Genomic DNA, 13,311 nt, shown 5'->3' on the forward strand with positions numbered 1-13,311 from the left:
TTCTTTTGATACGTCTTCCCCCTGCTGTTTCTCTCTCTCACCCACAGAGGTTGGTCCTGATGAATATGCCCGTGGCTGAGGACATGACAGTGCACTTCACCTCCACCCTGATGGCTCTGATCCGGACTGCTCTGGACATCAAGATCGCCAAAGGTGAGCCCAGCCAGGAAGCAGCGATTCTGGAGGGGCTCATGCAGAGATGTCTGAACTGTCCCCCCTCCAACAATGCAGAGACCAGGAAATCCAGTACTGGGGTCCTAGTGTCCGCCTGAGGTTCAGTAACTACAACGTTGCCCACTGCCTCCTGGCAGAATGAGCGGTTGCTTATCGCCAAGGCTCCTTTCAGCTTTAACAGTATGTGAGCCTCAGTGTCTGGCACATAGTAAGCATTTTAGACGTACGTGTTTATTCAACAAATGAGCTTTAATTGTGGCCTTTTTTTCTTATGTGGCACCTATAATGCCTTGGAAGGCTTCCATGGCAGGTGCTGTCATGGCGGGCCTTGCTTCCTCTGATTTTTAACTCAGTGACTTAGGAGAGAAAAGGTTTACTGTTTCCCAATGGGCCTCCAGCCCTCCTGCTCTTGCCTGATCCAAATCCTGTTTAAAATCAGGTCACTCTGACCAGAGTCGCTGGAAGAATTGATGTCCCTGTAATGAGGCAGGAGAGGTCGCCGTGTGGCTCTTTTCATTTCCCCTCTGATACACAGAGCACCTGGGAGGCTGCTCCAGTGAGTGAGGAAGCTGACCGTGGTCTCGGGGCCTCAGATCTCTGGGGCAGGATGTCCCTGAGTTACTGAGAATGGGAGTCCCATTGTGTTCTGCTGCTTCAGCAGGAAGACCCAGCATTGCAAGATCCACTGCCACTAAGAGCCGGGATGTCCCCAGAGAATACACGGTGCCATGCCGGTTCAGCTCCACTCCCTCCTTGTTCTTTCTGTCTCTGTGCTGTTTATTCATAGTTTATCTTATTCTATCAGGTGGTGCTGACAGGCAGCAGCTAGACTCGGAGCTACAGAAAGAGACCCTGGCCATCTGGCCTCACCTGTCCCAGAAGATGCTAGATCTGCTTGTGCCCATGCCCAAAGGTACGGCATCTCCCCTGGGTACCCTAGTCCCAGCAAGCCCAGCATGCCAAGGCCTTATCTTTGAGGGGAACAGAGAGTGATATAAGGGATAAGGGAAACGTGTCCTTTTATCCTTAGGAAACGAAAAGCCCTCACTTCTTAAGTCCCCTTTGTCATTATTAATTGAAAACATTTTCTCAAGTGGGGTCACTGTGGTTTTGGGTGAAAGTTTTTGGTGTGGAGCTCTCTCCTTCCCAAAATACTATGCATCCAACCCTCATGCCGTTGGGAAAAGGGTGCTATTGGAGATGGAAATCTAGACCAGCGGCGGTGATGCTTACTAATGTCTTCTCCCTCCTTGGACGGCTGTGGAAGCTCCCTGAGAAGACATGTGGGGACCTGTTGACTTTGCATGCTCAGTGCCCGGCGCATACCTGCTTCAGAGGGTGGAGAACAAAGCTTGAGGCGTCCTCCCTCTCCCCCATCTGCCTCCTCTTTGGTCCTCCCATGCCACATTTGTGTTTTTCAGCCTCTGACCTGACTGTGGGCAAAATCTATGCAGCAATGATGATCATGGACTACTATAAGCAGAGTAAGGTGAAGAAGCAGAGGCAGCAGCTGGAGGAACAGGTGAAGGGCCACGATAGTAGGGTGGGTGGGTCATGTGAGGGCTCCTGAGGGACAGGCCTGTGTATCCCTAGGGTTCAGGGTCCAGGAACTTTCTAGGGTCGGGGGATTAGAAACCCAGTGAGTCAAAGGTTAAAATAGTCAATTAAGATATCGCCATGTTCCTATTTTATCCAAGTATATTGCATGTTCTGCCATAATCATTTGAGTTCCTTTCTTCTTCTACAGAAAAATGCACCCATGTTCCAGCGCATGGAGCCCTCGTCTCTGCCGCAGGAGATCATCGCCAATGCCAAAGCTCTGCCTTACCTCCAGCAGGACCCCGCTCCAGGCCTGTGAGTAAAGCCAGAGGGCCACGGCTCTCCTGTTTGTGTCTGTCACTCGTGCCAGTGTGCAGGCCCGGGAATGTGGAAGGAATAATGCTAACTCTGAGCTGAATGGGCCTTTCTCAGAGGTTGAGAAGACGGGGGAGAGAAGAGCAGGTTAGTACTGGGGCCGCACAAGGGCAGGAATGGTATATGTTAGTATCACCAGAGAGGTTAAATAAGTGGCCCAACGCCATATGGCTAGTAGAAAGCTAAACAGGAATTAAGTCATTTACTTCTAACTCTAGAATCTTCCCACTACACTACATGCGAAATAAACAAAAAGAAGCTTAGGTCAGGCAAAAAAAAAAGTCTTTATTTTCTGTATTGGCAATGGAGACAAAACTCAATTAAGGAATCTGCCAGCTCTTTTGAGTTGTAAACTTTGGCGCCAATTTGGTCATACACATCTTATGGGAACATTATCTTTCTATCAAGCATGTACTGAAGTAGCAAAGGGCATGAAGTGTAAATGAGCTTTCGTGATTGGATTTACTCCAGTCCTGCTTCTTAAGAAATCCATAATCACTTCACAACCTCTGTCAAAATGCCATTTAGGACCTCTCACGCCGTTAATTTCTTTCTGCCTGTGGTATTGGGGACCTGGTTTTGAAAAGCATCATTTTCAGAGGTCACAACTCAACGCATTTGGAAGAAAAGGCCCAGATTCTGACCAGGGCCATGAATCGTTTTAGCAAACATTTGATGTGATGAGGTAGCAGGGTGTGGATTCTCCTGTCTGCAGAAAACAAGCAGATGTTGCTCTTTGATCTGTGCAGGAAGGAGGTAAGATGGCAGAGTGAGACCACCTCATTGGAAGGATTTAGTGTTTTCCAAGGGTTCTTGGCTTAGAAATGGAGGGGACCCCACACACACACAATTCGATCTGTCTTATCCACACCAATTCACTGTACAAATTACCTCCCATCATAGGATCACTCTGTCTTCTCTTCCTCATTGATTTAACCAATATTTATGTGACTCCAAAGCTGGCTTAGGCACTGGGGATGTGGCAGTCAATATAATCACAGTGCCTATAGAGACAGATCCTGAGAAAGAAATGAAAGATAATGGTTAAAATGCAGAAGGCAAGTTATTGTGATGCTGTGCAAATAAAGGAGGCGGCTGCCTACTTTGAGGGTGGAGGAGGCTTCCCTGAGAAGAAACAGGTAAGTGAGACTCGAAGGCCAGCTCTTCAAGAGAGGAGAGGCGAGATGTGGTCAATTTAAAGAATGCAACCTGTTAGGTGGAGCACAGTTCATGGAGGTGGCAGGTTTTGAGCTTGGAGAGCGACAAGGGCCAGGACGTAGGAGCCATACAAGCAGGACCCAGAAGTTCAGTTTCATCCAAGGATAATTCCTCCGAGTGACATGATCCGATTTGCACTTTACAAAGATCATTCATGGTTCCAGCATGGATTCAGAGGATTGGAGGAGAGCAGTTCAAGAGACAGGACACCACTTAGTAAGTGACTGCAAAGGTGTAAATTAGTAATGACTGTGAGGTAATGGAGGCTTCGGTGATTGCTGTGCTCTGTGGAGGAAGAAGAGGGAGGAGGCAAGGATGGCCCCGGATTCTGGTGGATGTTGGTACATTTCCTGAGATGGGGACACTGGGGGAGCAGCCGGCTGCTTCCTCGGGACCATCTGTGTTTCTAGAGCTTTGCCTTGTTCAAGTAGAGACTGCTCAGAGGATACAGCAGTGACTCTGACAGACAGGGCTCCTCCCTCATTAAGCATGCATCTGGTGGAAAACCAGACATGAAACAGAATTATTGGAAAGAAAAAACTATTTTCAGTGATTAATCACAGTTCTGGGAAGTGATAGGAAGAAACAAATGCAGTGTGAGCTGAGTGCATGTGAGAGGGAGATCTGATCAGTTACATGGGAGAAAGAACAGATTTCCTTAAGGGGGTGACTTTTGATAAGCATTTTGAAGGATGCATTAAAAATACCAGGGAAAGGTTTTTCAGGGGGCAGCCTGTATTCAGGCTTTGTAGCAGAAAGAAGCCTGCCACAGTCAATGAACGAAGTCCTGTGTGTCTGGAATTCAGGGAGCAAGGGCTAAAGTGTGTAAGCAAAGGCTTTTGAGGTAAGAACCAGATCATGGGAGAGGCCATGTTCAGGATTCTGGACTCGATCGTAACAACGAGAAGCAGACAATGCTTTTGAAGTTGAAGGTCAAAGTATTCAGCTCTGAGGTTGTTCAGTGATTCCAAGGGTCCTCTCTACTACCTATTGGGGATTCTCTCTATGGGTAAATTATTTATTTTCTGTAGGGCAGAGGGGGACCTATTTCTTATAACAGCAGTGCTCACCTTGTTCCCAGCGGTTCTCAGGAGAAGACGATGGACATTAAGTCATTGAATAGCAGATGCTCTGTAGCAGTTGTGAAAATGCTGTTCTTCATCCCTTATCCTGTGATCCCAGTAAGTCGCACCTATGGAATATTTTGAAGCAACTGGCAGCCCTTGCTCAGGGCTCGGAGCCATTAACAGTAGACACAATTACGAGATGACGGTCTTCATCTCTCTCCTAGCTGCCCAGTCAGTGACCGCTCGCTGTCCCTCCTCCCAGGATCAGGAAGTTCACTCTTGAGCAGGTCAAAGGGTATCTATGGCGGCAGCAGCCAAAATTTTAGGACAATTGACTGACTCTCTCTCCTGACCCAGCACCGTGGATCACATTGGCTAAGAGTACCTACAGGGACCAAACATGGTTTAGTAACAGGCAGTTTTCCATACCCTTCACTCAGAGCCTCTAAGTACTTGGCTGACTTTGTCGTGTTCTCTCACATCACCATTTAAGCGTTCTTCCACAGAGCCATCAGCCCAGGGAAGGTCACCTCCTCCCCACCCTCTGGAATCCTTCCACCGAGCTCAGGAACCAGCAGACACAGTGTCTGGCACTGAATTGTTTGGTTTGGCCAGGGATGTTGGCACAATAAAGCCATGTTCTTACTGAGCGTGGAGGAATTTTTTTAAAAGACCACGACTGCTTAATATTTAAACAGACTGTTCGCTGTTTAAAGTATGGCATTTTTCCGCCTAATGGAGAAACCGAGCCGAAACCGGTTTACGATCCAGCATTGGTCTTCCATATGGCTGAGTGTGACAAATGATGTCATGCATCACAGACATGTGAGTCACCAGCCGAGTGAGGAAGGGTTCCAAATGCAGGTTGAAAACAGTGCTTTCTCTTTTCCAGTGTGTGTTTGTAGTTTGTTGTTTTTTTAAGTTTCTATTCTAGGGCTAGGCACCTATAAGCTAAAAGCCCACCAAGAGTATTGGTAAAGGGTGTTGCCCAGGCTGGGACTTGGTAGTGGCGGCGATGGCATATCTGTTTCTCGCTCGTGCACTCATTACCTCTGAACGTGGCATTGCTTTTCAGGAGTGGCCGGAGTGGGTACCCTTCGATGAGTCCGCTCTCCCCCCAGGAAATATTCCAGCTGGCGTGTATGGACTCAGCCGATGACGGACAGTTCCAGGAGGAGCAGGCTCTGGTGAGTGAATGAGTCACAAGACTTCCAAACAGTTCCCTAGTTTGCTGATCCCTCCCACTCTTTTTCAAATTTGATTTCATAGCCACAGTCCACCAGGAAAACCCTCTCTGTTCTCTCAACCAAGGACCCTAGGAGTTTCCTGCTGTCTCCCAGGAAACATGGAGACATGTTTCATGGCAGAATGTCTCATGTTCTCTGACAAATGCTTCCTCCTTAGGTTTTACCATCTCAAGGGCCCCTTATCTGCTGGAGAAGTTTATGTTGCTTCAGGCCAAGCCCTATTCATTAATGCCTTGGAGCATCATAAAATCTTGTCTTTGATAAGGAGTTTTAGGAGAAATCGTCATAGAATGAGTGGCACCCACTGGGCAGCTTAGCATAGTCAGGGATGCCCCGCCTCCTGGAGAATTCAGGGTAGCCTGTCCAAGAGGGACAGTGTCCACCAGGAGATGCGAGAATCTCTTGCCTCTGCAGGTTCAGACCAATTGGCCACCATTTTAGAGGGTCAAATACATTCTGAGAGGTCCCTAAAATCACTTTCCTGAGCCCAAAGTTTTTCATTAGCATAAATGGTGAAATTCCCAAGAAGTCTACCGAGTCCAAGCTAAGCTTGAAGAAGAGAGGACAGGTTCAACTTCAGCTTTGATATTAGCAAACCCTAAACTGCTATTCTCAAAGATAACAGACTTGACTTACCATTATTCTTAGCTCAGCAGCCATGAAATTCCCGCCGAGATTAGAATTACAGCTCAAGTGGTTATTGCCTGGAGAGAAAAAGACAAAACCCAACATTTGCAAAAGTCCAGGTAGACAGCTTGTACTGAGTTCCATGCCACTTGGATTATAATTCATCTGTGTTTTTCTCCCCCGACCCCTCCCCACTGCTCCTGTGTACCCCTGAGCTATCCTGAGGGGTGGTATGAGTGGAGAGTGACCTGCATGTCTGATGGAATGGGTACCTGTCAGCAGGAGCAGAACGTTTCAGTAGCTCAAACAAATGGGTGATTCTTCTCCTGGGGTTGCTGAGTCCAGGGAGTGTACATGGTTGGGTAGGGGAGACAGCGAGACCACACTCTGACTGGGATCCCAGCATGTCAGTGCCTGAGGGTATTCTTGGCAAGATGGGTGGGAAGCCTTGGAGGAATTATCTGAGCAAATTAGCACAAGGCCCAGGGACTAATTGGTACTGATAGCTTGATCCTTAAAAGGGCCTCTCAGCATTTTAAGGCTTGCCTGGTGATGTGTCTGTCTGGTGGGGAAAATCTCAATAATGTGTCCTTTCTTTTCACAGGGAGATTTTATTTCTGCGGGTTCCCCCGGGGCTGAGCCGTAGTGCCAGGACTTTTGGATATGTGTTCATCTCATTGTCAGTACCGGTGTCTGTGATTCAGGTGTCAGCCTGTGCTCCACACTCACCACTGTGTACTCCTGCCCATCCCTCGGGGGCCCTGCTCTACGTGCTGAGGCGTGGCCATGACGTGTGTATGTGTGTGTTGCACCACCTCTGACACTCGTAGACTGCAGTGTTGTTACCACATGTGTTTCGAGTCAGACTTGTGTACTATATAAAGCATGTCCTGCATACACTGACTTCCTCAAGTGCACACATCACAGGTCCTGGGATGCAATCCTCCCACAGACACCGCTCAGCCAATGGTCATGGAGGCTGACTTTCAGCAGCGCCCTACTCAGACACCGGTGTTTTTAGAGTGTCATTTCCTAAAATAGCTTTTTTCTGGTATCATCTCCAGATGTCTGAGATATTCCTAGGTCGCTCTGTTTGGTGAGCCAAGTAAAATTTCTGAGGCAGCTCCACTCTCTCTGGAGTGACACTAGCCATCTCTTTAGAGCAGGTGCATTTGCCAAACTGACATTCTTTGACCAGGAAAATAACATAACAGGGTTGGACAGGACTTTAAAGATAGTCACTCCCACCTCCTAATGCTCTAGAGTGGCACAGTCCAGTACAATAGCCATTGCCCTCATGTGACGATTGAGGGCCTGAGATGTGCTCCAAGTGGAAAATGCATACCAATGTCAAAGACTTTGATACCCAAAAAGTGTCAAATGTCTCATTTTTTTACATTGATTATATATTGGCATGAGAATATTTGGATATATTGGGTTACATAAGTATATTAATTTTCGTGTTTTTTTAATGTAGTTACTAGGAAATTTAAAATTACATAATTGGTCTGCATTATATTTCTATTATATACTGTACCAGTCTAGAGCATTCCTGGCAGATGTCCACCCACCACATTTTTTTGAGATGATTCCAATCATAAGAAAACTCTTTGCTAATAAGATCATGTGTTTTAAGGTTTGAGAAAATACATTTAACATCAGATATTTCTGACTTTAGAATACTGGTTTCCATATCGTTGATAAAGAGCTTCTTAGGTTAAAAGAATAAACCCAACAGTACCAACTCTCAAAAAGTATGTTTTTATATAAAGCTATAAAATCTGAGGCATTGCTTAGTGATCTTTACCGTTTGAGACATCTGGTATACCACATATCTGCACATATAGACACACACAACAGACCTTAAAGATGCAAGTCTCTCTTCTAAAAGCCATTCTTGGTGTGGAGGAGGCAGGATCAGCCACTGGAAATGAGAAACAATGAGATGGAACCAAGTCCCACAAGCTTGGCTGTGTTTATTTCCAGGAGCCAGAGTTTAGTGAATTAAAAAGCGTGCAGCCCTCTAACCATGGCATCTACCTTCCTCCGGACACCCAGGAGCATGCGGGATCGGGGAGGGCAGCCTCGATGCCACGCCTGACTGTGGATCCCCAGGTAAAAAGCAACCACCTACCATATGCAGTGGCATCCTGGGCTGTATTGAATTGGTGGGTTATGGAAAAACATCTGATATTTTCAGGTGAGCCTTGGACTTGCCCTCACCCCTTCCCTGTGAGCAAAACCTGGCTCATGGGCCTTCTCTCTACAACCTGCTCCTCCACACGTGCTTTCAATGGAGCCCTAAGCACAACAGCCTAGATAGCAAAATTCCCTCCAGATGGGCGCAACATCCTCCAGACTCAACCAGCCATGCAAGAAATATTTCCCAGGATTTCTGCTGTGTATTTCTCCTTCCTTTTCCCTTTCCTGGCTCTTCAAGCACGTAGGCAGTTACTGAAACACACACAGCTCTGTGTCAGGACTGTCTGTCCTAACCAGTGCAGGCCACGCCTCATTTCTTTGTCTGTTTTCCTGGCTTCTTTTTTCTGTCTGTCTGTCTTACATTAAGTTTTGACAGAGACAAGAAGTTTACATGGATCTGTTTTTAGCAGCTGTAGCAAAGCAAAATGCCCAAGTTTAAGGTTGGAGGTGGGATGGATGATGGAGAGCAACATGTTCCTAGTAGCTGCTCCATTACAAGGTCTTCTACGTTCTGGTGCTGTAGGACAGGCCTTCTCTGGCGCACGCCCAAGCCATGCTTCTTTCATGGCACAGACGTTTTGACAATTGCCCTCACATATTCAAAGTGGCTCAAGGTTCAGAGCAGGTCCTGGCTGAGTCCCTGTGGGAGGTGGCTTTATGGGAAGCTTGCACATTCCCTCCAGATGGGCGCTTGCTCTCCTGAGCATAAAGGGGAGACCCTGGACCAGTGATATAAAGACCTAACATAAAGACACTTTCCGCCATAGCCTCCTCCAGCTAAGGTCTAAGCAAGAGGGATTCAAGGGTGGTCACTGTTTGCAGTCTTCAGCCACCTCAGTCCCACTTCTTTCTTTTAGACCCATTCAGTGATTAATCCCTACCTTGTGTTCCTCGGGGGGGCTCATGTTTCCAGGTAGTAACAGACCCCAGCTCCATGAGACGTTCGTTTTCCACTATTCGGGACAAGCGTTCAAATTCCTCGTGGTTGGAGGAATTCTCCATGGAGCGAAGCAGTGAAAACACCTACAAGTCCCGGCGCCGGAGTTACCACTCCTCCCTGCGGCTGTCAGCCCACCGCCTGAACTCGGACTCGGGTAAGGAGGTCTGCCCTGTTAGCCTTTCGGGCTCCTGCCTGGATGGGCAGGTTCTGGCAAGGACTGGAGGTCTCTGGAAGAGAATTGCGATGAGGGTTAAGGAAGAGTGCTCCTTACCCAAGGGGTCCCGTATCTGACGCACACCCTGAAACAGGCCCAGGAGATTCTTCCTTACAGACCAGGGCTGCAGATGTCATTAGAATTGAGGTTCTCAGAGGGTCTGCAGAATGCTTGGGGTTCCTTGGGAATGTATTAGAGACCCCTAACAGGCTGGGCTTTAAGCACCAAGTCCACTTCAGCCCAGAGAGTGCTACCCGGCATGGTTTTGCGTATTGGAGCTTTCTTATTTTGCTAGATGAACAAAGATTTAAAAAGCAGTGACTTCCCTGTATCATAGGGCCAGTAAGCGGCAGGCTTGAGACTAGAACTGAAATCCAAGGATTCTCAATGGCACAGCTGACGTAATGCCAGGGTATTTAGTTCATAGCAACTTCTTAATTTCCTTCTACTGCTGTCATCTTCACCCCTAAAGTTACACACCCATGGTCAGGACATAGAGGATTGCTGGACCCTTTTGTTGGCAACGATTCTAAACTGCGTTGTAGCTTTATGCTACAGCAGGAGAGAAATGATTACATCCTTGGACATGCACGGCTTCCCGTGGCAACTCGCACACTCACCTGGTAGCCCAGGGGTGATTCTCTGGCCTTTCTCTCCCGTCTCCCTTTCAGATCACCTGCTGACACGCCCAGAGAAGCCAGGGCCTTGGGCGCCCAGCCCCAGGCTCCGAGACTTCTCTTTCTTTTCAGAGTTGTGATCAGTTGCTTTTGTCATCTTTCCCAGGCCACAAGTCCGACACCCACCGCTCAGGGGGCAGAGAGCGGGGACGATCGAAAGAGCGAAAGCATCTTCTGTCCCCCGATGTCTCCCGCTGCAACTCAGAGGAGCGAGGGACCCAGGCCGACTGGGAGTCCCCAGAGCGTCGCCAGTCCAGGTCACCCAGTGAGGGCAGGTCACAGACGCCCAGCAGACAGGTGAGCATGGACAGGAAGCCGAGCCTCTGCAGAAAGACCAGGAAGGGTGGTCGTTGACGTTAGGTCCAAAGGGGGGCACCCAGCACCCACACAGACCTAGATGCTGTGTGCTCTAATATGAATTCACAGAAAACCAGACCGCCCCCCAAGAAAGACAGTGGTGTCTAGGGATCATTCCACTCCTCAGAATCTTGAGGTACAGAGTCCCAACATATAAGTTCACAAATGTCTCAGCCAGATTTAGAGGCGAAGGATGGTCCGTTAGCCAGAAAATGTTCATGGATCAGTCGCATGAGCCTTGGTATGAGTTGGAACAGTGATTCAAGTTCATTTCCCTGGCTGTCAGCCTCCTTCCCACCTGTTGTAGAAACACCAGCCTGTGCCTAAGAAATAACTACCAGAGCCATTCTCTGGCCTGCTTTTCTCCTCACGACCACCCCCCACTCCCACCCCACTTCTCCCCGAGGTTCTCAGAGCCCGGATGGGAGGCCCGCTCGACAGCGGTGGGACAGTCAGCTAGGACCTGGGGAAGTGCGCTTCTAGAGCGGTGGTTTTCAAGTTTTTCGTGCAGAAGAGAATCCCCTGTGGCTTATTAAAACGGCACACGCCTGGCACCTTGAGGAGGCGGTTTCGGTAGTGAGGCCCGCCGCCCGGGATTCTGCACGGGAGGGACCCTTCCCGGGGAGATTTGGAGCCGGTGGCTCTGCACAGGAGGGACCCTTCCCCGGGAGATTTGGAGCCGGTGGCTCATAGGTCACACACGCCTTGAGAAACTGTCCTGCAGGTCCAGTAAGGCCTGAACCAGCAGATGAGGGTGTAAATCAGGGGTCCTCAAACTTTTTAAACAGGGGGCCAGTTCACTGTCCCTCAGACCGTTGGAGGGCCAGACTATAGTTTAAAAAAAAACTATGAACAAATTCCTATGCACACTGCACATATCTTATTTTGAAGTAAAAAAACAAAACGGGAACAAATACAATATTTGTATTTGCATGTGGCCCGCGGGCCATAGTTTGAGGACCCCTGGTGTAAATAAACGAGGCATGCGGCCCGCCGCCCGCGAGTTTGACATGCTTGGTGTAGAAGCTGATGTTCACCTCAGGGAGCCAATGAGGACAGGGAGGCGTGCCCTTCCCTCAGACACACTTCCCAGACGAGCAACCCCCGAGCATTTGTGCTCCTCTCGACACTTTCAAGTCTGTCTATCAATGGGCCACTTGTTACATACGGCGGGTGGGGGGGGGAGTAGGTTTACAGTTGTTCGTATGGAAAATTAGTTTCACGTACTCACAACTGGAAACCTACGTTTGCTTTGCCCACGCCTGTACATAGAGCTTCCAGATCCTTGCTACTCAGTGTGCGTGGGCCGTGGACAGCAGCGCCTGGGAGCCCGTTAGACATGCACAGTCTCAGGCTCCCCCAGATCGTCTGGGCCTGGACCTGTAGTTTACCAAGACTCCCAGAAAACCGAACCCAACCTGTCTCACAAGCTGACATGCCCCAATCTGAATGGTATTGGTGTCTCACTCTCCTGTCACCCCTGCATGGATGAGACTTGGAGCAGAGGGGACTCCAGCCCAGACCCCTTCTCCAGGGCTTTCGGAGATGGTTAGGCACCTTAGCAGGGCCCCAAGCAGGGAGCGTGCCCAGCCCAGTCTCACCTGCCACGTCTCTCCTGCTGTACAGGGCACGGGCTCCTTGAGTGAGAGCTCCATCCCCTCCATCTCTGACACCAGCACCCCAAGACGAAGTCGTCGGCAGCTCCCACCCGTCCCCCCGAAGCCTCGGCCCCTCCTGTCCTACAGCTCGCTGCTTCGACACACAGGAAGCATCTCTCCCCCGGCGGATGGGAGCGAGGGCGGCTCCCCGCTGACCTCCCAGGCTCCGGAGAGCAACGACGCCGGCCTGCCCGAGTCTTCCAGGCCCCCGCACGGCCACCCCTCCCCGCAGCGCTACATCTCCGAGCCCTACCTGGCCCTGCACGAAGACGCCCAAGCCTCGGACTGCGGCGAGGAGGAGACGCTCACCTTCGAAGCGGCCGTGGCCACCAGCCTGGGCCGTGCCAACACCATCGGCTCAGCCCCGCCCCTGCGACACAGCTGGCAGATGCCCAACGGGCACTATCGGCGGCGGAGGCGCGGGGGCCCGGGGCCGGGCATGATGTGTGGAGCAGTCAGCGACCTCCTGAGTGACACGGAAGAAGACGACAAATGCTAGAGGCTGCTCCCCCCCTCCGATGCATGCTCTTCTCTCACACGGAGAAAACCAAGACCGAATTGGGAAGCCAGTGCGGCCCGGGGGGGAGGAGGAGGGAAGGACCGTGTGCTTATCAGAGGAGGAAAGGACCAACGGCAACCAGTCGAACCCACCAAATTGCTTTACTTCCCTTTGCGAGATGGGCACTGCCATAGTTCTGCCTCTTTGCTGGGGAAAGAAGACGAGAGAACATGGAGGGTGGCCCCTGGAGAGGGGACACCGGGATCGCTCTGCTTCCACTGCCCCTTCCCACTTTTGTAAAAGCCGTGGAGGAAGTGAGCTGGCCTGTGTCCATGTCCATTGCCCTGCGACGCCTGGAAGCCTTTCTGGCTCATTATTGGGGGGGCGGGGGGTTGTGGCGACCCTAGGAGGGGAGTCTCCTCCCTCCCTCACCAGCTCCCCACCAGCACCATCCGCTGGGGCCACTGCATCTCACGCGTCACCCTGGGGCTGGCTTCCCCAAAGAAGCACAGACTAA

The 13,311-nt window shown here is 50.1% G+C and overlaps 1 protein-coding gene and 1 long non-coding RNA gene across 2 annotated transcripts in view; one reads left to right on the plus strand and one right to left on the minus strand.

The window, feature by feature from the left end:
• Window positions 1-13,071, plus strand: part of CACNA1E (calcium voltage-gated channel subunit alpha1 E) — a 259,356-nt gene extending 246,285 nt beyond the window's left edge. The window contains 9 exon segments of the mRNA XM_023753932.1: window positions 48-153; window positions 980-1,087; window positions 1,596-1,696; window positions 1,922-2,028; window positions 5,449-5,560; window positions 8,234-8,362; window positions 9,363-9,543; window positions 10,387-10,577; window positions 12,264-13,071. Of these exon segments, the coding sequence (XP_023609700.1) occupies window positions 48-153; window positions 980-1,087; window positions 1,596-1,696; window positions 1,922-2,028; window positions 5,449-5,560; window positions 8,234-8,362; window positions 9,363-9,543; window positions 10,387-10,577; window positions 12,264-12,794 (1,566 nt within the window). The 3' untranslated portion in view covers window positions 12,795-13,071.
• On the minus strand, window positions 2,377-4,522 carry LOC111826094. The gene is made up of 3 exons (XR_002829344.1): window positions 4,377-4,522; window positions 3,192-3,801; window positions 2,377-3,107 (listed from the first exon to the last, which is right to left on the minus strand). It is a non-coding gene; the product is annotated as an uncharacterized LOC111826094 (long non-coding RNA).
• Window positions 13,072-13,311: the final 240 nt, after the last annotated feature.

The sequence above is a fragment of the Myotis lucifugus genome, unplaced genomic scaffold (genome assembly GCF_000147115.1).
Source record: "Myotis lucifugus unplaced genomic scaffold, Myoluc2.0 scaffold_54, whole genome shotgun sequence".
NCBI classification, from domain to species: Eukaryota; Metazoa; Chordata; class Mammalia; order Chiroptera; family Vespertilionidae; genus Myotis; species Myotis lucifugus.